This window comes from Narcine bancroftii, chromosome 3, assembly GCF_036971445.1.
Source record: "Narcine bancroftii isolate sNarBan1 chromosome 3, sNarBan1.hap1, whole genome shotgun sequence".
Lineage (NCBI taxonomy): Eukaryota > Metazoa > Chordata > Chondrichthyes > Torpediniformes > Narcinidae > Narcine > Narcine bancroftii.
Genome location: NC_091471.1, coordinates 366,313,502 through 366,335,716, shown reverse-complemented (window position 1 = coordinate 366,335,716; position 22,215 = coordinate 366,313,502). Strand labels below are relative to the sequence as shown.

The window sequence follows — 22,215 nt, the reverse complement described above, 5'->3', positions numbered from 1 at the left end:
TTCCAGGCTTAGTGAAAGCTTTGATCTGAGGTTGGTCATTCAATGAATAAATTTCAATATCCACAAAAAATAGTTTTGAAATTGAAAAAATATATTATTTTAGTCTCCAAATTTACTCTTGGAGATTACAGGTTGAATTACTTAGACTAAATCATCTGGTAAACAATCTGTGCAAATACAGAAAATAAATAATCAGTAATAATTAATGACTAAAGTAAGAGTCCTAAATGAGGCTTTGAATGAAGCTGTTAAAGTCTTATGGCACCTGTACCTATTTCCTGATGGCAGCAGTGAGAACAGAGCACGCCTTGGGAAGTGTGGATTCTTGTGGATTACCACTGCTTTCAGACAGCAGCATTCCATGCAGATGTTATCAATGATGGGGAGAGTTTTGCCTATGATGTATTGGCTGTGTCCACTTCCTTTTGCAGGGCTTTCTGTTCAGAGATAATAGTGCTGTAATGCAGCTGGTTCGCACATTTTTCACTACACATCTCAAAGTTTGCCAAGGTTTCCGATGTCCTACCAAACCATCACAAACTCCTGATGGGCTCAAAAAAAGTCCTCTTAAATTCCTAGGACTTTAAATTTAAAAACTCATGAAGGAAGTGACAGAACTGTGCTTAACAAATGAAAATTTCTGTCAATAGTTTGTGGAACAATGTAGTACCTCAGTTCAGAAAGGGAGAATAGGCTAAATTTGGTGACTATAGAGCCCATAAAATCAGTTGATTTTCAAATGGAAATTAAGGTAGCAAATGTTCAGAAGTTTTTCTAGTACAACTAGATGTAACTATTTAAAAGGCAAATCAAGCCTCCATTTTGTACCTTGAATCTTTTTTCCCCCCAATGAATTGAACAATTCTTTTGCATTGAATCTGCAAAAAAAAGTCAAACACATACATACTTTCAAAAGAAAACATTTGAAGTGTTTTCTGGAATTTGGGTTCATGAGTTATGCCTCATAACTACAAATCAACTTGCCTGTTTTGTGTGTTACAGAACTGTAACAAAGCTCCAGGGATGGTTATTTTGAAGGGTGTTTACTTTTCTGTTCTTCAGGTGTGCATTTGTAACCAATTTAATCTCCTCGTCATCTCTTCCATCACTGGATCCTTGTGGAAAGGAAATGAAAACCATTGTGGACAATGACCTGGTGATGAATGTCTATCGTGATGGACACTGGGGGAGCTTCCGACATATTTTTGTCCAACAAGGTATGGTCATTATTGTTGATCTAAACAGAGGGAGCAAAAATAAAAGCACATGGTACCTCTTAGAAGTTGAACTTGATTTTCATAGATTGAGTGGGCTGATGCTGATCTTTTGCCCTTTTTAAAGGAGCACCACCTACTATTCTTATAGTAAAGTCTGCCTTGTCAAAGGCTGTTGTGATCAAGAGACGAAGGAGTGGTTTGCCTCTCTGAATGTCCATAATGATAATTGGGTCCGCTGTTTGACATTCAGCACATCCTGACATTCTATTGAGATGTTATTTTGTTCTTTAGATGATGCGTTGTGGTTCAGGTTGTATCAACAGCATCGTTTTTTATTTAAGTTTTCTTGGAGGTAAGTTCATGAGCATCAAGTCTAATTTTCTGGAATAAGAATAATTCAATTACACTGGACAACTTTTTTTAAACCCCCAAAAGGTTTTCTTCCTTTGAAAAAAAAAATTGGGCATTATAAATCGACATCTTCAAGCTGAACACAGACAATTTCAGATGGTTGCATCGTGTAGGAAGTTGGAGAAATGTTAAATTTTATTGAATTTCGCATGTTTAAACACATAATGATATTGACTTAATAAATGCGTTAGTTCATCTAACCTAAAAATGTTTGGCTGCTAATTTTTGTTTGTACTCAGCCTCTTGCATCAGTGTCCAACAATAGTCGGCCAGCATTAATGAATTCCACTTGCCTTGATGCTGCTTTTCCGTGGTTGCAATGTCCTGGTGAAACCTTTCGCCATGTTCGTCACTGACGGCACCGAGATTGGCAGGGAAGACGTCCAAGTGCAAATGCAGAAAATTTAATTTTCAATGACATGTTGCACTTCATAGTTTTGGATGCTTGAAGCATGTTAAAAATATGACAGGAAATCATAAAAATAGGTTAATTTAAAAAAAATGGTTTGTGATAGGAAAAAGGTTAAGGTGATTTTTTGTGTGTGTGATCAGCAGTCCAAAATCCATAAAATACACCCAGGAGTATTCAGGAAGCAAAATCTTTTGTACTTAACAATTCCCTACACTCCTCCCTTTGAAGAGACAACAACCCACAGACATTACAGTGGCTGATGGGAATCGGGGGAAATGGGTCACAGCTCCATGGCGGCCATTAGCACAGTGTGTAGCCACAAACCCTACCTTGATGTTCTGGTATGCAGTGAAAAGTCTTTTATTTGTGTTTTCCACATAACATTCAGGAAAATATCTACTTTGTCAGCATGTGTATCTTTATGAATGATATATTACGTTCTTCCAGCGATGTGCTCCATTCTTTCTGCACTACCATTTTGTATCAAAATTAATCCGAAGCTGTCTTTTGTAGACCAAAATAAAGAACAGACGGAATTTGCCTATGTGAATGTGCTGACCCGAGGAGACCTCTCCTCCCTCTGTTGGATTTTATCACCACTGCAACATTTCTGTTCCACGGATCCTAATATTCAACTGTGCAAAGTGTATTACGCCTCCCTCAACTTCCGTGATGTCATGCTAGCGACTGGCAAACTCCCACCCGATGCCATTCCTGGTAGGCCGCTTAATTCCAATTGCAAAACTTTCAAGTGATTTGCATTGCTCAGTCTCTTTGCACTAATTTCTGAAAACTTCCATAATAGCGGTAATGATAAAAATTAACTATCCTCGAGAATATAATGTTCAACATCAGGGAAGGGAAAAGTGTAAACCTTTTTCTGTAGTAACTGTAAATGCCTCTTGGGTCAAATGAACTTCCTAATTCATTCTGCTGCATTTGCCAGCTTCCAAGGTGTTGTTCTTTCTGAGGTTACCAGCACAACTTTAGCATGAAATTATTACCAAAGCAGATAAGATTGCATTTAAGGACACGTCATTGGAAAGTGTAATGCCGTCTGTTTACACCAAATGGCAACATATTTCAAGAAATTGATCTGGGCATGAAGGTCTAGTGAAATGAGTATCATGTATGAATATTTTTCTACCCAACCAGGTGATTGGGTAGAACACTCCACTGAAGTCAAAATTACATTTAAGATCAGAATAATGTAAAACCAACATTGTACGTGATCCAAAAATTGTCCGAAGGATAGTTTTAAAAATGCTATTGAATATTTAAGCCCAGGTTTCTTAAAGGTGCAGGGTTGCTTGTCCCATTACATTCTCAGCAATTTTATTCCTTGAGTCTTAGCATTATTTTTCATTAGTTACAGGGCATAGGTTTTTTGAAAATTTAGGCAGAGAAATGGCAGGTGTAATTTAATCCAGACAAGAGAGAAGTGTCAGACAAATGTAAGATTTGTGATAAATGGCAGGTTCCTGAGGATCATTGATCTCCTGTGGAATCTTGGTGTGCAAGTACAGTAAAAACCTCTGGTATCCAGAATTCAAGCAACTGGCAGCCTCAAACAATCGGCAAAATAATCGAGGAAAATAAATTTGTAAAATTTAAATAAGAATATAATAATGGGTAAAAAATTTTACTTTTGTAAAAGTAAATGTTCTCTGAAGTAACACACAAACCTTTGGTGAAGATGGGGGTAAGTATTCAGCCTGCAGAGTGCCTTGGTTGTGCTTGCTCGTGGCGGCTGTTTGAATAAAGTTGTGTGAAACAACAATGGCATCACCGGGATGAAGAATTGGTTGATGTCACTTGCCGTTGGGGAAAATCTCTCAAAATGTCGCTTTATCCCTGCTTAATAAGATTCACCCATTCAGAAGCTTTATCTGTAAACTCGGGAGAGGGGTGGGTTAATTATCTATAATGTTGTTGTTTGTCTTTCGGGCAGCTCAGTGGAGTGAGAGGAACTGGTAGGTGCAGCGACGGTTCAATGTTTTCAAAGAATGTGACTGAAAATAAAGTAAAATGTTTTATGGTTTATTTATTCACACAAGTGAAGTTTGTCCAGTAAGTACTGTATAATATTTTTGACTTTTGAACTGTTTATTCTTAATGCAGGTGTATTAGTTAAGCATTGTAAAAGTCTCAAGCAACAGGAAAATATACTTATCCAGCATCTACCAGTCCCATTAGGTACTGGGTGACAGGGTTTTGCTGTATATTGGCTCCCTGATAGTAGCAACAAAGTAGGGTGACAAAGATGTACTGCAGACTTGCCTTCATCAATTGAAACATTTAAATATAAAACTTGGGAAGTCATGTTGCAGATGAATAAAACTTTGGTCATGCAGTGTGCAGTTCTGGTCACTGCATTACAGGAAGATGTGGAAGCTTTGGTGAGGTTCAGAGGGATTCACCAGGTTGATGCCTGGATTGGAGAGCATGAGCTGTGAGGAATTATTGGACTTGGATTGTTCTCTCTGGAGTGTTGGAGGTGAAGGGGCATAGACATGTATTTACAATTATGAGAGACATTGGGCAGATATTATCATTATCCAAATCTCAAATAATAGAGAACATGGGTTTAAACAAATGAGAAGGGTTAAGCTTTTAAAAAAGATTCGCGAGTCAGATTTTATCCAGTTAGTGGTGGATTTTGGAACACAGCTAAGAAGTGGAAGAAGTAGATGTGATAGTGACCTTGGAACCATTTAGACAGGCAAATGGGAGTAGTTCAATTATGGTTGGCACAGATGTATTGTGCTATTCCTGCCCTGTAATTTTCTATATACTCAATTATGCAATTATTCACTTTGTCTGCAATGTCCATTTTTTTGTCTCATTTCCCAGGCGATGTGGCTCTGCAACACTGTCTGTTGGGGATGGAATTTTCAGGCCACGATCCCAAGAACAAGAGAGTGATGGGACTGCTTCCTGCTAAGGGACTGTCAACATTTGTAGATTGTGACACACGATTCTTGTGGGAAGTTCCAGAAAATTGGTATGAATGAAGTCCATTTCTTGGGGACTCAAAACTCAATTGACATCAAATTGGGGGGCGTGGCAAGATGGCGTAGAGTCTAGACGTGCAGTCTCGACCTCTCTGCCCAGACTTTTAAATATCTGTTCTTTAACCCTTTGTTTCCAAGTTTAAATTTTTTAAATTTTAGTTTAAAGTATTAAGGAATTATTATGGCCACTAATGGTAAAAAGACTGAATCTCAAGTTCAAAAGAAAATACATTTTCGAAGTTCTGAAGATTTGGGGCCTAGACGACTTGAAGCAGCCCCAGGCTCAATTTCTTCATTGCCTAAATCACAAGGATCGTCTGTGGAGGCTGAAAAGGAAATGCATCAGGCAGCATTACAATCTGAAGAAGTCGTTTTTCTTCGAATGGATGAGAAGACAACAAGATGCGGGGGGAGACCAGCGGCGACTCCCTGAAGGAGTCGGGATGCCGTCGCTGGGAATCCAGACCCGCAGTAAATCTTTTAAAATGCATTTTGTTGAATTGCAGCAGGAGCTGCAGTTACCTTGTTCTGCCACCAAGTCAGAGAGAGCAGAGCTGAGATTTACGGATTCACAACGTATGCAATTAAATGCAGTTATCCAACCTATGTTGACATCTCTAATGAATGAGATGGTTCAAATGAACGCTGGTATAAGTTCAGAATTAAATATGGTTAAAGCACGTGTGGATGCATCTTTTGGAGAATTTAAAAAATTTCAGACTGCTTTTTTGGACTGTAAACAACAAGTGACTTCAAACACCGAAAAAGTGTTGAAGGTGGAAAAATCAGTCATAGAATTAGGAGATCGTGAGAAGGAGCTAGAAAGAAAAATAGATTATTTGGAAAATCAAAAGCAGAAGGAATAATGTGAAAATTGTTGGTTTGCCAGAAGTTATTAAAGGACAAGACCTTCTTTGTTTCTTTAAAGACTGGATTCTGCAAATATTAGGGCAAGAATTTTTCTCTGGGGTTTGGCACTGGAAAGAGCCCATAGAGCTTTAAGAAGAATACCCTCAGCTGGTCAACCCCCGAGACCGGTAATAATTCGATGTCTTGAGTTATCTGGATAGAGAAGCAATACTCCGAATTGCAATACAAAATGCAAGATAACGACAAACCCCATTATTGATTCAGAATAGTAGAGTCTTTTTTTATCCTGATCTGAGTCAAGATGTCATTCAAGTCGACGTCGATTTAATCTAGTTAAAGAAATTTTGTGGCGTAAAGGTTATAAGCCTACTTTTCGTTACCCAGCAGTGTTGAGGGTCTTTTACAGAGACTATTAATTTTGGTTTTTTGAAACTGACTGTGAAGCAATGATTTTTGTTGACTCATTGCCGGATATAAGAGGACAAAGACGTAGCCCACCATTATCTCCTAAAGAAAAATTTGGTAGTTCTGGAAACCGAAGAAATGGCAGAAATGGGAAAAATGGGAATGGAAAGAGTCCACCTCCTTCCAAAATGGGATCTTCAAGGCTGGAGTCTTTTGGATGAAAAGAAGAATTTTCTTATTTTATTTTTTCTTTTGTTATTATGATACTTGGATGTTAATGATTGTTTGGCTGGGGAGGGGGAGATTTGCACCAAGTTCTTTACTAGTCATCAGCCACTGGTGGGTGATCCACACCCAATTTTTTTTTTTAGGGGATTACTACCTTTTGGTAGTTTTTTTTGGGGGGGGGGATTTTTAAAAAAAAAAAAATAATTTTTATTTTTTACTTTTTTTCTTAGTTTTTAATTTGTGATTTTTTTTATTGGAGGGCTTATATATGTTGATTTGAGTTTTTATATAAAGATATTATTGGTATTTAGTAATAATACTAGATATGTCAAAGTTGAGTTTTGCTACTTTTAATGTTCGAGGATTAAATAGTCCGATAAAACGCAAGCGAGTCTTGGCGATTATTAAGAAAATGAAAATTTATATTGCCTTTTTACAAGAAACATCAAATATTACAGGATGGTATGGATAAAAAGGGTTGGGATAGATCTAAAATTAAATGGGAAGCGGATACTGGTTTTTTTCTGAAGAGGATTGGTTAGATATCTGTTATGAGAGTGTAACTAGATTGATAAATGCACGTTATGCAATGATTAATTACAATTTTTTACATCAATTATATTTGACATCTGAAAAATTAAAAAAAATATGGTTTTAATGAATCAGATTTGAGTTTTAGATGTGGTGATACGGTTGGAACTTTTTTTCATGTTCTTTGGTCATGTATACATATACAATCTTTTTGGAAGAAAATTCAATCGTTTTTAGAATATCTGTATAAGATTTAAAATAGTTTTAGATCCAACGGTATTTTTATTGGGTAGTTTGCAACCTCTGAAAGGCTTGGGATTAGATAAGTTTCAGCTTACTTTTGTATATTTAGCTTTATCCGTAGCGAAAAAATGTATTGCTAGTACGTGGAAGGATACGAATATGATTGATATTAATAGGTGGGACAATGAGATGAAATATTAATAATGGAAAAAGTTATGTATGTTTCACATAATTATAATTTTTTTATTAATAAGTGGTTGTTATACTCGGAATATTTACATTTCAATTTATATTGATTAGATTTTAATATGTATATTTAACTTTTTTTTAATTTTTTCTTAATGGCTCTCCTTAGGAGAATTGGCTGAAGGGGGGGAGATCTTTTTTATTTTTATGTGTATATATATATATGTTCATGTTTAATTGCTGTATATGTAATATTTTTTTTTGTTTTTCAACGAATAAATAAAGTTTATTTTAAAAAAAGACATGATCAAAATTTTGTTACTTTAATAATAGACTATTTTGAGTCCATTTTGTATTTAAAAGGAAGATTTGAAAACACCTTGAAATCATGCTATCTTGGTCAGGGAGAGTCTAATACCTAAATTTTATTAAAGAAAATCAGTGAGAATAATTTGTACAAACTTGCAAAGGTAAATTTTGAGTGGTAAAATGGTTGAAATTGAGGATAAATAGTTAAGATTGGGGAAATGTGTCAATAGATCATTAATGAGGCTTTTTGAGTTGTGTTGTCCCATATGAATTTCATAGCATGGATGTGTTTGGGTTATTATATAATCCAGGTATTTCCCCTGTTTGTTACTTGTACCTATGATGTTCAAGTTAAATTCTATTCATTGTGATTATTATTCCCAAGGTTATTCTGTATCCGATGGATACAGAATCCGATGAACAAGATAATTAGCTTCTCCCTTGTCATGCTTCATCTGGTGGTTTAAGCAAATAATACGACACCATTGCAAAACAAAAAATGCTGGAATCTTGAGTGAACAGAGAGGAAACTGGAGGAGCTCAGTGGGTCAGGCAGTGTGCACAGTCAGAAATGGTCAGTCAATATTTTAGGCCAGGACCACTTTATCATCTCTCAATAAAAAATCCTGATCTGAAACACTAATTGATTATTTCTACCCATGCATGCTGCCAGTCCTGCTGAGTCACTCCAGCTTCTCTTTGTTCACCGTTTGTACAGTTTTCAGTGTTCAGGTTGAGTTTTGGATACTGAGTGCCTGTCAAAGCCATTACAGTTAACTTGGTCTTAAAACATCAGTGCAGTGCAAATTGGTAATTAAAGTTCATCAACCAAAAAGATTTCCTTTTTTAAAAAAAAATGCAATTTTAACAACACTTACAGAAAGTATCAAAGGACTTTACAGCCACTGGACTGCATTTTTTTTAACCAAGATCACTGCTTTAATGTAGGAAACGAGACAGCCTATTTGGATGTGCTGAGATCCCACAAACAATATGATAATAACCAGACGATCTCTTTCAGAAATCTTGTTTGGGAATTGAATATTGGCCAAATATGTGGTAATAACTACTTTTTTTTAGAATAGGATTGCTCCTTGTTATCAGACAGCAATCAGTGCCTCAGATCAACATCCATGAATATACCCCTCACTACTGCAATCAACCGATGTGTGTGTGTGTGTGTGTGTGTGTGTGTGTGTGTGTGTGTGTGTGTGTGTGTGTGTGTGTGTGTGTGTGGTGTGTGTGTGGGTGTGTGTGTGTGGGTGTGTGTGTGTGTGTGTGTGGTGTGTGTGTGTGTGTGGTGTGTGTGTGTGTGTGGTGTTGGTGTGTGTGTGTGGTGTGTGTGTGTGTGTGTGTGTGTGTGTGTGGTGTGTGTGTGTGTGTGTGTATGTCATGACAAAAATAAACGCCACATACAAGATGATTTGAATTGCCCAGATCTTGTTAGTAAACATTTGTTTTTATATTTCTTTTGCTTTTCCTGTAGCTAGTGATTTTTTTTTATATATTTTAAAAATCGTCTGTCGGCCTTCTGTGACTAAATGCTGAACCTTTCTGGTTTGAAGTTAGCCAGTGTCTTCTGGCACCATCATTGGCATACAACTGAGATCCATTTTGTTCTCTTTCAAAGCCTCTTAAGCATGCTCAGAAGCAAATGGGTCTTTTTTTTTAAATTGTGCAAGATCTTAGAAAGATTGGTAATTATTGTCCTCGTACACAAGGCTGATGCTTGGCAGCCAGGCTCGCTGAATCAATTGTGAACTGTTAATTTGAACTCTTCTCCATCCAATTAAAAAAAAAATTCTTTGCTATCCTTGCTGAAGGTGTAGAAGAGGAATTGTACTGGTCCATGTGTCCCAATAATACACTTCTTGCATTTGTAAGATCACAACTGTTTCTCTATGATCCATTCTGGAAATTCCAGATTTTCAAACTCTGTCTGATTTTTTTTTTAATATACCTTTTACAGATGTATAGTTGCATCTCTTGCTTGTTAACCAGAGGTGGTCAGTGCTGGATGTCAGTCCCACTGACTCTATTAGTTTTTCTAGAATATGAAAAATGGCATGGCTATTTTGTTCATTCTTTTCTCTTTGTTAAGGACCTTGGAAGAAGCTGCTTCAGTCCCTGTGGTTTATTCTACTGCATATTATGCATTAGTGGTGAGAGGTCGAATGAAGAAGAACGAAAGTGTACTTATCCATTCGGGGTCTGGGGGAGTTGGACAGGCTGCAATTTCTATCGCACTGAGCATGGGTTGTCGCGTCTTTGCCACAGTCGGTAAGTGATGAAAGAATATTTTTAAATTGTGGATCACTGAGAATACTTGGCCCATTTTATTCATGCAAGCCAAAATAGAACTATTTAGATTTTTCTATTCCTGGATCTTGGTCGACAGCCTTCTCATAATTTTGTAAAACTTGATTAAATTGGTCCCTCTATTTGTAACATATCCTTGGCTTCGTACATCCATGCATGAGCATCACAGAGCACAGTTTGCGAGAGATCTTGCTCATTGCATTTTAATAGTTTGAATGTGTGATTATAATGTGTTGGCTTACTGTATTTGTGATTTGTCAGCTTTGAAGGTGGGAACAAAATTAGTTAAAATATTTCTAATTTTTATATTAAAAAAATCACTAGCTACAGGAAAAGCAAAAGAAATATAAAAACAAATGTATAATAAATTAGAAATGTATAATAAATGTATAATAAATGCACCTGTATGCTTATTAATTAAAATGAATAGCCACATAATTTCATTTAAAATGAAGGCAGGTGTTTTCTCATTTTTGGGATTTGCACATAAATGGAATCAGTTTTTAGTTAAAAAAAAGTATCCTGGGAGTTTTATTTAGATATATCATTTTAAAGAGTGCATTCATTGGGCAGTGTTGATAAGTTGTCTATTTGCCCCATGCAGGGTCTGCTGAGAAGCGCACCTACCTTCAGCAGCGATTTCCACAGCTGAATGAAGAGTCTTTTGCAAATTCTAGAGATACGACCTTTGAGCAGCATGTACTGCGGGTAACTAATGGTAAAGGTAAGTTCTTAGTTTAACTGGAGTTGAGACAAATTGTCTGCCATTTCAACATCACTATGGTGAGAAAGCTTGCTAGCATCTCCCAATAGGGGAATATTGTCATTTGCCTTAGCTAGTACTTCAAGGTCTATTTTGAGGGAATTCAAATGCCCTTTAAAGAGCTGAGAAGAACTGGAACATTCATTTAAACCACCTTACAACAATAAAATTTTTTAAATAGTGCACGAAAAGGCAAAATAAGGCAGTGTCTTTCATTCATTGATCATTCGGGAATCTGATGGGTCCAGGAAAGAAGCTGTTCTTGTGTCACTGAATATTCGTCTTTAGGCTCTTGTATCTTTTTTCCCTGATGATAGCAGAGTGAAGAGGTCATGGCCTGGGTGGTGGGATCCTTGAGAATAGAGGCTGATTTATTAAGACACCGCTTCTTGTCATGTCCTCAATGGAGTGAAGTCTGGTACTAGTGATGTTGTGGAACAAGTTACCAACGTTTTAAGTGTTTTTTTTTCTTGTCCTGAGCATTGTCACGTTACATACCAGTCAGCAATGCAACTAGCCTCAATAGTACACGTGTAGAAGTTTGAGAGTCTTGGGTGACATAACGAATCTCCTTACAAAGTATAGCTAATGGCAAGCCGCCTTTGTGACTGCATGGACATGGAGGCTCCAGGACAGATCCTTGGAGACACCCAGGTTGTTGAAGTTCTTGACCCTCTCTGTTACTGAGCCCTTGATGAGGACTGGATCATCTCCTCCTGATTTCCTCCTGAAGTCCTCAATCATATCCTTGGTTTTGGTTACATTAAGTTCACAGTTGTTGGTGTGACACTGTTCAGTATTATTCTGCTGGAAGAGTTGTAGGTTAGTGCATCTCTGGAGGTAAAGGGAAGTTTGGTGTTTCGGGTTGAGATCCTGCATAGTGCAGAGGAATATTGGCCATTATGTAGGGGTGTCTCTGAAGCTGGGACATGAAAGGTAGAACCAGATGAGGGAAGGCAAGGTAATTGAACCAAAGGAGAAGAAACCCAGGTAGATGGTTAAGTGGGTGATGATCAGATACTATTTATTGTCATGTATTAAAACAAATGTAATCCATGAAATTGCCTGTAGTCTGCCGCAAGGCAACAAATATTTGCCATTAGCATTGCCTGGTGCCCCTTGCATTCAGAGAAAGAGAAGCAAGAGTTCCTCAGAGACACGAAGTGTTTGTGGATTCTGCAGCCACACAAGACTCCAGTTTAGTTCAAATCATCGGCATGAGCCAATCTCCAGAAGCCCACAGCCTGCTGTGGCTCCTTTGACCTCAACTCACCAGCTGCCTGCAGCCTGTGTGAGTTTCTCACAAGTTGCTAACAGCTTGTGTGTCCTTCAACTGCAGAGCTCCTCATTGGTCACCATCCTTAGGGTTATCTCCTCTGCATTTCCTTCTCAATTACTGAAGCCCTGTGCCAGTCTGCTGCTCCCCTGGAGTGCAATGCCTTGAGGCTGTTGCCGAACATGGGCACTGCCATCTTGGGCCCAGACCCTGGAGTTGCAGGATTTTAAATGAAACACCGTTGGCTCCTTTAACAGGCCACTTAGAGCCTGTATGAGCAGTTGGACTGGGCGGTAGTACCCCAAAGGAGAATCCTGTTGTCACACCCCGTTCTCCATATTATATAATAGCAGCACCACCATTTTTTTTGGAAAGGAATGAGAATGGGGGAGGTCGTGAGTCTTGATCACGGAGTGGGATGAGGGAGAGTCATGAGGTGAAAAATGGAGAGGGAACTTTGGTGGTCCTGGGAAATGAACACTGAGTAGGTATCCTGAAATTGGAAATTTCAACATTGCCCTTTAGGCTATGAGGCAGTGAAAAGGCTGAGGACAGGTTGGTGTGAAAATGGAAAAGGGACTTGTAATACAACTGGTAGCTCCAAATGGGATTGGCAGACTCATTGCTGCGTGGTGTGCACTTGATCGCAAGCACCATTATCAAGTTCATGTGAATCTGCCTCACTTGGAAGAGCTGTTTAGGTTCCTGAATGATTGTAAGAAATGATGTGAAGGAACAAGTGTTGCACCTCCTTTATTTACAAGGCAAGTTGCCAGGGGATGGAGAGAGTTGGGAAGGGATGACTCACAGAGAGTGGTCCTTGCTGAATGGGAAAAGGGAAGGAAGAGGGGAATGGATGGTGGGCTCCCATTGGAGTTGGTAGAAGTGAAGGATGGTGCGTTGGATGCAGGGGCTAGTGCCTACCAGAAGAACAGCACTCTGCATCTGAGAGATCAAGCGTAGACTAGTCAACCGTCTTGCAGAACACATGAGATCTGTCTACAACAGCTACCTTGAACTTCTTGTTGCATCTCATTTCAACTCCCCGCTCCTCCATTGATTTGTCTTTTCTCTCTGCTTCCATGGTGAAGCCAAATGCAACCAAGAAGAACACCACTTTGTTCTGTACTTGGGCAGCAATCCTAATGTGAAACAGCAACCATTCCCTTGCTCCACAAATTTGACCTGCTGAGTTCTTCCAGCAATTTTGTGGTTTCTATGTGCACGAGATTCCATCATCTACAGTCTCCCATGTCTTCAACTAGATGTATCCTATTATTAATACCAATAAAAAAATTTCCGTAACTGAATCCACTTGCACACTTAGGTGGAGAAAAATGCATCTAGAGGATGATGGCAGCACCTCTAACTTTTGATCTATTGTTTAATGCCATGAGAGTGTATTTTTTTTTGTACAGTATACTTAAGGTGGCTTTGCACATTTTATAACATGAGCTGCTGTAGGGAGCTTTAGTATCCTTCCCAAAGTGTTCACTGAATAGAACACATTTCAGAATTTCTGATTTAACTGTGAGATACCATTGCATTGCAGGAGTTGACTTGGTGCTGAATTCGTTAGCTGAAGAGAAGTTGCAGGCCAGTCTTCGTTGCCTGGCTCGGCATGGGCGCTTCCTTGAGATTGGCAAATACGATCTTTCTAGTAACAATCCACTTGGTAAGCATGCAAGAGTAAAATGGAACTGGAGCCAGTGATAAATGATTTTTATCTTTCATTTCACCTGCAAGTGAAAGCTACTTGTGTTCTGTCCATTTAAATTCAAGTTATTTTAATCCATGATGAATTAAAGTGATATCCAAAGCAAACATACTTTCTCTGTGAATTGAGTTTCAAACATTCTCTTAAGACATGCATTACCTTCAGGTCTGGCTGTCTTCCTAAAGAATATTACATTCCATGGAATCCTGCTTGATGCCCTTTTCGAAGAAGGAAATAGTGAGTGGGAGGAAGTTTCTCAGCATTTGAAGGATGGAATTCACTCTGGAGTGGTCAAACCTTTGAAGACCACAGTGTTCAATCGAGATGATGTGGAATCTGCTTTTCGGTTCATGGCGCAGGGGAAGCACATTGGAAAAGTTGTTTTGAAGGTGAGACTGTGAAACATTTTGTCATATAATGTAACTTTTCATTTCAGAAAGATGTCCATAATTAGGATTTCCAGAAAAGGACCTACTCAGATAAAAGAGCCACTGTAGTGTCAAATATTCAGGACCTACCCCAGATTTATGTTACTTTACCATTTGACCGCCAGCATGCAAGTTATGAGGTGACAAGACTAGTCTTACCATATCACCATAAAACCGTTGACAGCACGGAAACAGGCCATGTCGGCCCTTCAAGTCCGCACCGGTTCACTTGAACAACTCCACTAGCTCCTATGCAAACTCCTGAGGAAGTAGAGGCTTTCTTCGTGATGCCATTGGTGCATTAAATTGTTAGGTGTGAAACCAAATCCAGAAAGAAGAGTTTATGAAACAAGTGCAATAATTAATGCAGGTGAGAATCCATTGCAGCTTTCTGAAGCAATGTATGGTAACAGCCTTTTGACGGACCTCCAGCAGAAACCCAAGACTAATTCTGGATCTAAACTATTTTTACCAAATAAAAGTAAAATTCAACACGTTACTGATCATTTTAATTCGGGAGGGAAAAATGCTGAAAAGAGCAGTGTTGCAGCAGACAAGATACAGAGAAAATGTGTATACTTTAAGGTAAATGTACACACCTATTTTACATTTGGGTATTGCTCTCAATGGGTGGTAGTGTTGATATCTGTCTCAAGCTTTTTTTTTTTTTTGCAATCACACACAGCTTTTATTTACACACAATTTATAAAAGAACGTTGGAAAATGTTACGGGAATAAAATACATGCACAATTTATAAAAGAGCATAAGAAAACGTTAAACAGTACACAATTACTAATTCACACAGGTGGTGTTAACATTCGCACATTATAAGCAGGGGTTCTAAATAGCTTCCTGGACCCCTGATTAGGTGGCTCTGGTACATACGCTACCCATAAGGGTATACACACACTCTTGCACCCGATATCTGTCTCAAGCTTGATGTACAGTAGAATCCCCATTATCTTGCATCTACAGGGATCGTAGATGCTACATATGCAAATTTTATGGTTGACCGAGACACATACAATGCCTAATTAATACACCTGCATTAAGAATACACTGTCAAAAAGACATTGCAAGATGTAAAGTAATCTTGAAAAAAATTTGTATTGTGATATTTGTGTAAAATTTACTTCAGTCATATCATTACTGTAACTTAAAATTTAAATACATATACCAGCACTTACACTAGCACCTGTGCTTACCATGCACCTGTCAAAATTAACCCACCCTCCCCTAAGTTTGCAAATAAAGCAATACTAATACACCTAATATGAAAAAAGACATTCCAGGCAGGGATAGGGAGAAACTTGGGGAGAGTCACCCCAGCGGCGAGGGGCACCGGCCAGCTCTTCATCCTGGGCGGCATCATTTTATTCAAACACCACTTCATTGCAAACAGCTACTGCCCGAGGGGCAAGACCAGGGTGCTCCGCTGGCTGAATATTTGCTCCCTTCTTCACCAAGAGGTTGTGTGTTGCTTCGGGGAACATTTACATTTACAATTTTAAACTTTTATTTAACATAATATTTAATCATGTTTATTTTCAATTTTATTTATTTCCTCAATTTGCTTTTTGCTGGTTGTTTGCATTTCCTGTTGATTTGAATTCTGGATAATGGGGAGTCTATTATAGTTTAATTTGAGAGATGCTCATAGATAATCAAATCCTTCATGGGAGGCATCCGAAATCCTTCATGGGAGGCATCCGAAAAGGGAGCCATCAGCCATTGCACACTCTGGCTTTCACCTACTTGCTCATGTTTAATTGTTGAAGCCCACATATGGCCACAGTGGATTAGAATCAATAGATGTTAGGAAAGACTAAATAACCTGATCATTTTAAATAGCACAGGAGGGCATGTTAAGAAAACCAGGGCTATAGCAAGATTGAACACCAATACAATATTTGTAAAACACAAAAAAAACTGAAAATATTGAGCCTTTGGGCAGCATCAAAGAGGGGGTGGGAAGGAAATGGTCAGCATTTCAGATTGACAATATTTCTTCTGGTTTGGACTCTGAAAGGAATTGTTCATTTTCTTTTTTTTCTTTGGCTTGGCTTCGCGGACGAAGATTTATGGAGGGGGTAAAAAGTCCACGTCAGCTGCAGGCTCGTTTGTGGCTGACCAGTCCGATGCGGGACAGGCAGACACGATTGCAGCGGTTGCAAGGGAAAATTGGTTGGTTGGGGTTGGGTGTTGGGTTTTTCCTCCTTTGCCTTTTGTCAGTGAGGTGGGCTCTGCGGTCTTCTTCAAAGGAGGCTGCTGCCCGCCAAACTGTGAGGCGCCAAGATGCACGGTTTGAGGCGTTATCAGCCCACTGGCGGTGGTCAATGTGGCAGGCACCAAGAGATTTCTTTAGGCAGTCCTTGTACCTTTTCTTTGGTGCACCTCTGTCACGGTGGCCAGTGGAGAGCTCGCCATATAATACGATCTTGGGAAGGCGATGGTCCTCCATTCTGGAGACGTGACCCATCCAGCGCAGCTGGATCTTCAGCAGCGTGGACTCGATGCTGTCGACCTCTGCCATCTCGAGTACCTCGACGTTAGGGGTGTGAGCGCTCCAATGGATGTTGAGGATGGAGCGGAGACAACGCTGGTGGAAGCGTTCTAGGAGCCGTAGGTGGTGCCGGTAGAGGACCCATGATTCGGAGCCGAACAGGAGTGTGGGTATGACAACGGCTCTGTATACGCTTATCTTTGTGAGGTTTTTCAGTTGGTTGTTTTTCCAGACTCTTTTGTGTAGTCTTCCAAAGGCGCTATTTGCCTTGGCGAGTCTGTTGTCTATCTCATTGTCGATCCTTGCATCTGATGAAATGGTGCAGCCGAGATAGGTAAACTGGTTGACCGTTTTGAGTTTTGTGTGCCCGATGGAGATGTGGGGGGGCTGGTAGTCATGGTGGGGAGCTGGCTGATGGAGGACCTCAGTTTTCTTCAGGCTGACTTCCAGGCCAAACATTTTGGCAGTTTCCGCAAAGCAGGACGTCAAGCGCTGAAGAGCTGGCTCTGAATGGGCAACTAAAGCGGCATCATCTGCAAAGAGTAGTTCACGGACAAGTTTCTCTTGTGTCTTGGTGTGAGCTTGCAGGCGCCTCAGATTGAAGAGACTGCCATCCGTGCGGTACCGGATGTAAACAGCGTCTTCATTGTTGGGGTCTTTCATGGCTTGGTTCAGCATCATGCTGAAGAAGATTGAAAAGAGGGTTGGTGCGAGAACACAGCCTTGCTTCACGCCATTGTTAATGGAGAAGGGTTCAGAGAGCTCATTGCTGTATCTGACCCGACCTTGTTGGTTTTCGTGCAGTTGGATAATCATGTTGAGGAACTTTGGGGGACATCCGATGCGCTCTAGTATTTGCCAAAGCCCTTTCCTGCTCACGGTGTCGAAGGCTTTGGTGAGGTCAACAAAGGTGATGTAGAGTCCTTTGTTTTGTTCTCTACACTTTTCTTGGAGCTGTCTGAGGGCAAAGACCATGTCAGTGGTTCCTCTGTTAGCGCGAAAGCCGCACTGTGATTCTGGGAGAATATTCTCAGCGACACTAGGTATTATTCTATTTAGTAGAATACAGCAGAAAAGAACAAGTTCTACACCGACCTGCGCAACCTCATCCAACGTACCCCTACAGCCGACAAGGTTGTCATCCTGGGCGACTTCAACGCTCGTGTCGGCAAAGACTCAGAAACCTGGCCAGGAATCCTGGGCAAGCATGGCGTCGGCAAGTGCAACGACAATGGGCGCCTCCTGTTGGAGCTCTGCGCAGAACAGCGGCTTGTCATTACAAACACCCTTTTTCAGCAGAGGGACAGCCTTAAGACCACCTGGATGCATCCCCGATCCAAACACTGGCACCTCCTGGACTACATCCTGGTGCGAGAAAGTGACAAACAAGATGTGCTCCACACCAGGGTCATGCCTAGCGCGGAATGCCACACTGACCACCGGCTGGTTCGCTGCAAGCTCAACCTTCACTTCAAGCCAAAGCCCAGGAACAATAAAGCCCCCAGAAAGAGGTTCAATGTTGGAAAACTGCAGTCAGACGAAGCGAGAGGAAACTTCCAGGCAAACCTCAAAGCAAAGCTCGACGTTGCAACCCGCCTCACGGACCCGTCCCCTGAAACCCTCTGGGATCAGTTCATTTTAAAGCAATACTAAACAATGAGAGTTTTGCAAGGTAGTTTAGTGGAAAGTTTTGCCCTGGGGTGTGGCAGAGATAGGCCATGTCAATCTCCAAGGAAAAGGTGAGTAAATATTAAAACTGGCAAACAAAATGTGAGATTAGTTTAGCCTTGCTCAAACAAAGGGGATTGAACGTGGAACCATCTCTTGTAGTAATCTTCCATGGTTCGGATTTCAATTAGACATTTTATTTTCCTTTGACTGTCTCAGGTAAACAACTATTTGTTTATCTAGGGACTATTTGAATCTCTTCACTGTTACTAAGGTATTTAAATTCTAGCCCTGGGTCACTGTGAGATGACTGGATTATTGTGAAAACCCATCTTGCTTACTAATTTCCTCCAAGGAAAGAAAGTTACAATCGTTGCCCATCCAGCACACGTGTGATTCCATGTGCAGAGAAATGTGTTTGTCCCTCAACTGCTTTGTCTAAAGGCCTTTCATTTTGAAATTTAAAAAAAAAACTCAACCAATGCCACGATGTCTTTCCGTGCAGGTCCGTGAAGAGGAAGGTAAATCTCCTTCTCCATACTCCGATCAGCTTTCTATTTCTGCAGTGCCTCGTACTGCATGTCCAGCAACCAAGTCGTACATCATCACAGGCGGTCTGGGAGGCTTTGGTTTGGAACTTTCAAATTGGCTGATTGAGAGGGGTGCTCAGAAATTGGTACTGACATCCCGATCTGGAATACACAATGGTAAGTCATTAAAACTGCTGTGTATGTGATCTCGCAGAGCTCCTGATAGTCAACGACTTCCAGGTAGTAGTTGTATGTGTACTACAGATACTCCCCAACATGCGTCCGAGTCTCATTATGACAGACCGGTCGAATCTCAAAATGATCGTAAATCGGACTTAAGTTAGCAAGGCATGTTGTCCTCACACTGATCCAGCTGCCCTGCCCTCTCCTGACAGCCCGCTGTGCCGACAGCATTCTTTTATCCTGAGAAATTAAAGAGATGCTGTGATGTACACAATGCTGGGATATCATCAGATGGTCAATATCATACACATGCAGCCATTAGCACTGGTGAACGTACAACCAAGCATAAATTTTATTTACATTTTTATCTTTTAAAAATTTTATACAGTATTTTTTCGGTCATCTATATGGATAGTTGTAAGTCGCATAGGTTGTAAGTCAGGGAGTATCTGTACTTAATTCTGAAAAAGATGATGTGATTGTAACAAATGACACTTGTTTCTGGCACTAGAGAAAGAGGGAGATTTAATATATGAATTGACTAAACATTTTGGTTAAGCCTATTCGAGTAACTGTTAAAGTTCTAATTTACCAAAAGTAAAATTGTACTTTCAAGCTATAATTTTAGAAAAAAAATTGACCACGATTAATCATTTTGTAGCAATATTGTTCTCCTGTAGGACTTCTGTGAAGCTTCAGTTTTCTGTTAGAATTAAATTGAATGGGGAGTTGCTATTTGAAAGAATTACTGGTCCCTTTTTCAGTAATGCTTGGATGTCTTGGATTAAACAGTCAGCATACTGATACTTGGTTGATGTTGTACGTGTGTAATGTTCCTTCTGTAATTGGCCTCATGCAATATTTTACCAGAAATTGGAACTTTAACCTTTTGTAAGCTGTGGTCACATAAAAGGGGTTTAGGTGATTTTTAGTGTCTTTATTATGTACATTTTGCACATATACACTACAACTGTTGTTGAATTTCCCTATTTTGTTACAGGGTACCAGGCTAAGCGGGTACGTGAGTGGAAGGAAATGGGTATAGATGTCCTTGTTTCCACCAGTGATATTAGATCTTTGGAGGGTACACAACGTCTCATTGCAGAGGCCTCTGGCCTTGGCCCTGTAGGTGGCATCTTCCACCTTGCCATGGTGAGTTTAGAATTTGTACTGTGCGACTTTTTAAAGCTGGTCATTGCTACATCTGGCATTGAAATTACATGGACACAACCGACCTAAATTTGTGCTTGCTTTTCCTTTGTATTTTAAATGATATGTGCTGGGTTTTTCATGCTACATGATTTAAAGCGAGTCATGAAATTTTGCATGCCTCATTCTCATAGAGGTGATAAACTAGAAGGTATTAGGTGAGGGTGGTTGCGATTTTCAGCTAGATTTATTTACATAAAACTGCAGGAGAACTCTCTGTTTCTTTGCACTCAATAAAATAAAAATGTCAATGCTGCTGCAATGGCAGACCTGTAGAGAGAGGAGACAGTGCTCCCCCTGGAGAGTTCGATCACCCAATCCAACAATCAACGGCTCCATACAACCTTTAAACAGCCTGTTAAAGGAGCTGACAATGGTTTATTTTAAAATCCTGTGACCGTGGGGATCTGTGCACAGATGGTGTTAGGTAGCACCCTCAAGGGGTTGTAGTTTCAGGGGAAGCAGACAACTGGTGCAAGGGACCAGAAAATGGGGAGAACACCCCCCCCCCCACCCCGATTTGAGGAGATTACCTACGGGACAGTGACCACAGCGGCAGACCAGTAAGGGATTCTGCAACTGAAGAGCACAGGCTGTTGGTAACTCAAGGCAACAAACCCATGCAGGGTATGGGCTGCTGGCGACTCTGGTCCAAGGACTTGCACCAGATTGTGGAGTGCTGGAGACTGGCTGATGGGGTGCAGAGATACGAGAGGGTGTTGTGGGCTTCCTAATCATTCATGTCGGAGGTTTGCATCTGGAGCTTGGATTCCCGATCGTCTAGACTCAGCACTGAAGCCTGTGTGGCCGTGGAGACCATGGGAGCGCCGGAGGCAAATCCAAGGACCCTTTTTTTTAAGGGGCACCGGGCAATTTCCGCTGATGGCAAATATTTGTCTGCCTTACAGCAGACTAAAGTAAATTTTGTGTGATATTATTACGTGAGAATAAAGGAATCTTCATTTGCAAAAACCCTTTGCCATGATTGATTTCATGCAAGACCAATCCTAACTATTACTGAAGCAAATGATCTCACAGATTAAAATCTACTTTAAAAATACAGTATTTGTTTACCTACTCCCCATAGACAGATCTTACATTTTTCATTGGTGATATTGCTGGCAAGGCCATTGCCTATTGCTTTAAGATAGTGGTGGTGAGCTTCCACTTTGAACTACTGCAGACTTTCTGATGAAGATAATCCCTCACCATCAGCAGGAGTTTGAGGGGGGGGGCTAGAGATTTCTTTTATGATCAACTAGTCTAGTTTTGGATGCTTTCTCTAATCCAATGCGACACCATTAACATCTGACATCTGCACTTCAAATCGGATTGAATTACAATACTTCAATATCTGATGAACTGACCATTCACGATGTAGTATGTTTCTCTTAACACCCATCTTCAAATATGAAGAAATCTGTGAGGAATTATTTTTACTGCAGGTTTTAAAAGATGGCCTTTTGGAAAATTTGACTCCTGACCTCTTTAAGATTGTTAATCAGCCAAAGTATGATGGCACTATTCATCTGGACAGGCAAGTAAATCTGCAAATATTTGGAGTGTGGTTGGGGGTGGGGAGGGGGAATTCAAATTATAGTAGTTATTTTATTTAAACCATAAAATATGTTCATCCCTATAAATGTATTTCCTTCCAAGCACGATTGATCCAGACATAGCATCTTGTTATTTGACGCTATCAGAAGCCAAATTATTTAAAAATTCCATTCTTCTTCCATCACCATTCATACTAACCAATCTTGGAGGTGCGTTTGATTTATAGGCTTGCCAA

At 40.0% G+C, this 22,215-nt stretch overlaps 1 protein-coding gene across 2 annotated transcripts in view; it reads left to right on the top strand.

Moving 5' to 3' along the window:
* fasn (fatty acid synthase) overlaps positions 1 to 22,215 on the top strand; it is a 91,832-nt gene that overhangs the window by 48,915 nt on the left and 20,702 nt on the right. For both annotated transcript variants that reach the window (XM_069930220.1, XM_069930221.1), the window contains exons 26-35: positions 1,063 to 1,217; positions 2,554 to 2,757; positions 4,894 to 5,044; positions 9,928 to 10,106; positions 10,750 to 10,869; positions 13,737 to 13,859; positions 14,067 to 14,290; positions 19,007 to 19,208; positions 20,215 to 20,366; positions 21,869 to 21,960. In XM_069930220.1, coding sequence (XP_069786321.1) covers positions 1,063 to 1,217; positions 2,554 to 2,757; positions 4,894 to 5,044; positions 9,928 to 10,106; positions 10,750 to 10,869; positions 13,737 to 13,859; positions 14,067 to 14,290; positions 19,007 to 19,208; positions 20,215 to 20,366; positions 21,869 to 21,960 — 1,602 coding nt within the window. The remainder of the gene's footprint in view (positions 1 to 1,062; positions 1,218 to 2,553; positions 2,758 to 4,893; positions 5,045 to 9,927; positions 10,107 to 10,749; positions 10,870 to 13,736; positions 13,860 to 14,066; positions 14,291 to 19,006; positions 19,209 to 20,214; positions 20,367 to 21,868; positions 21,961 to 22,215) is intronic.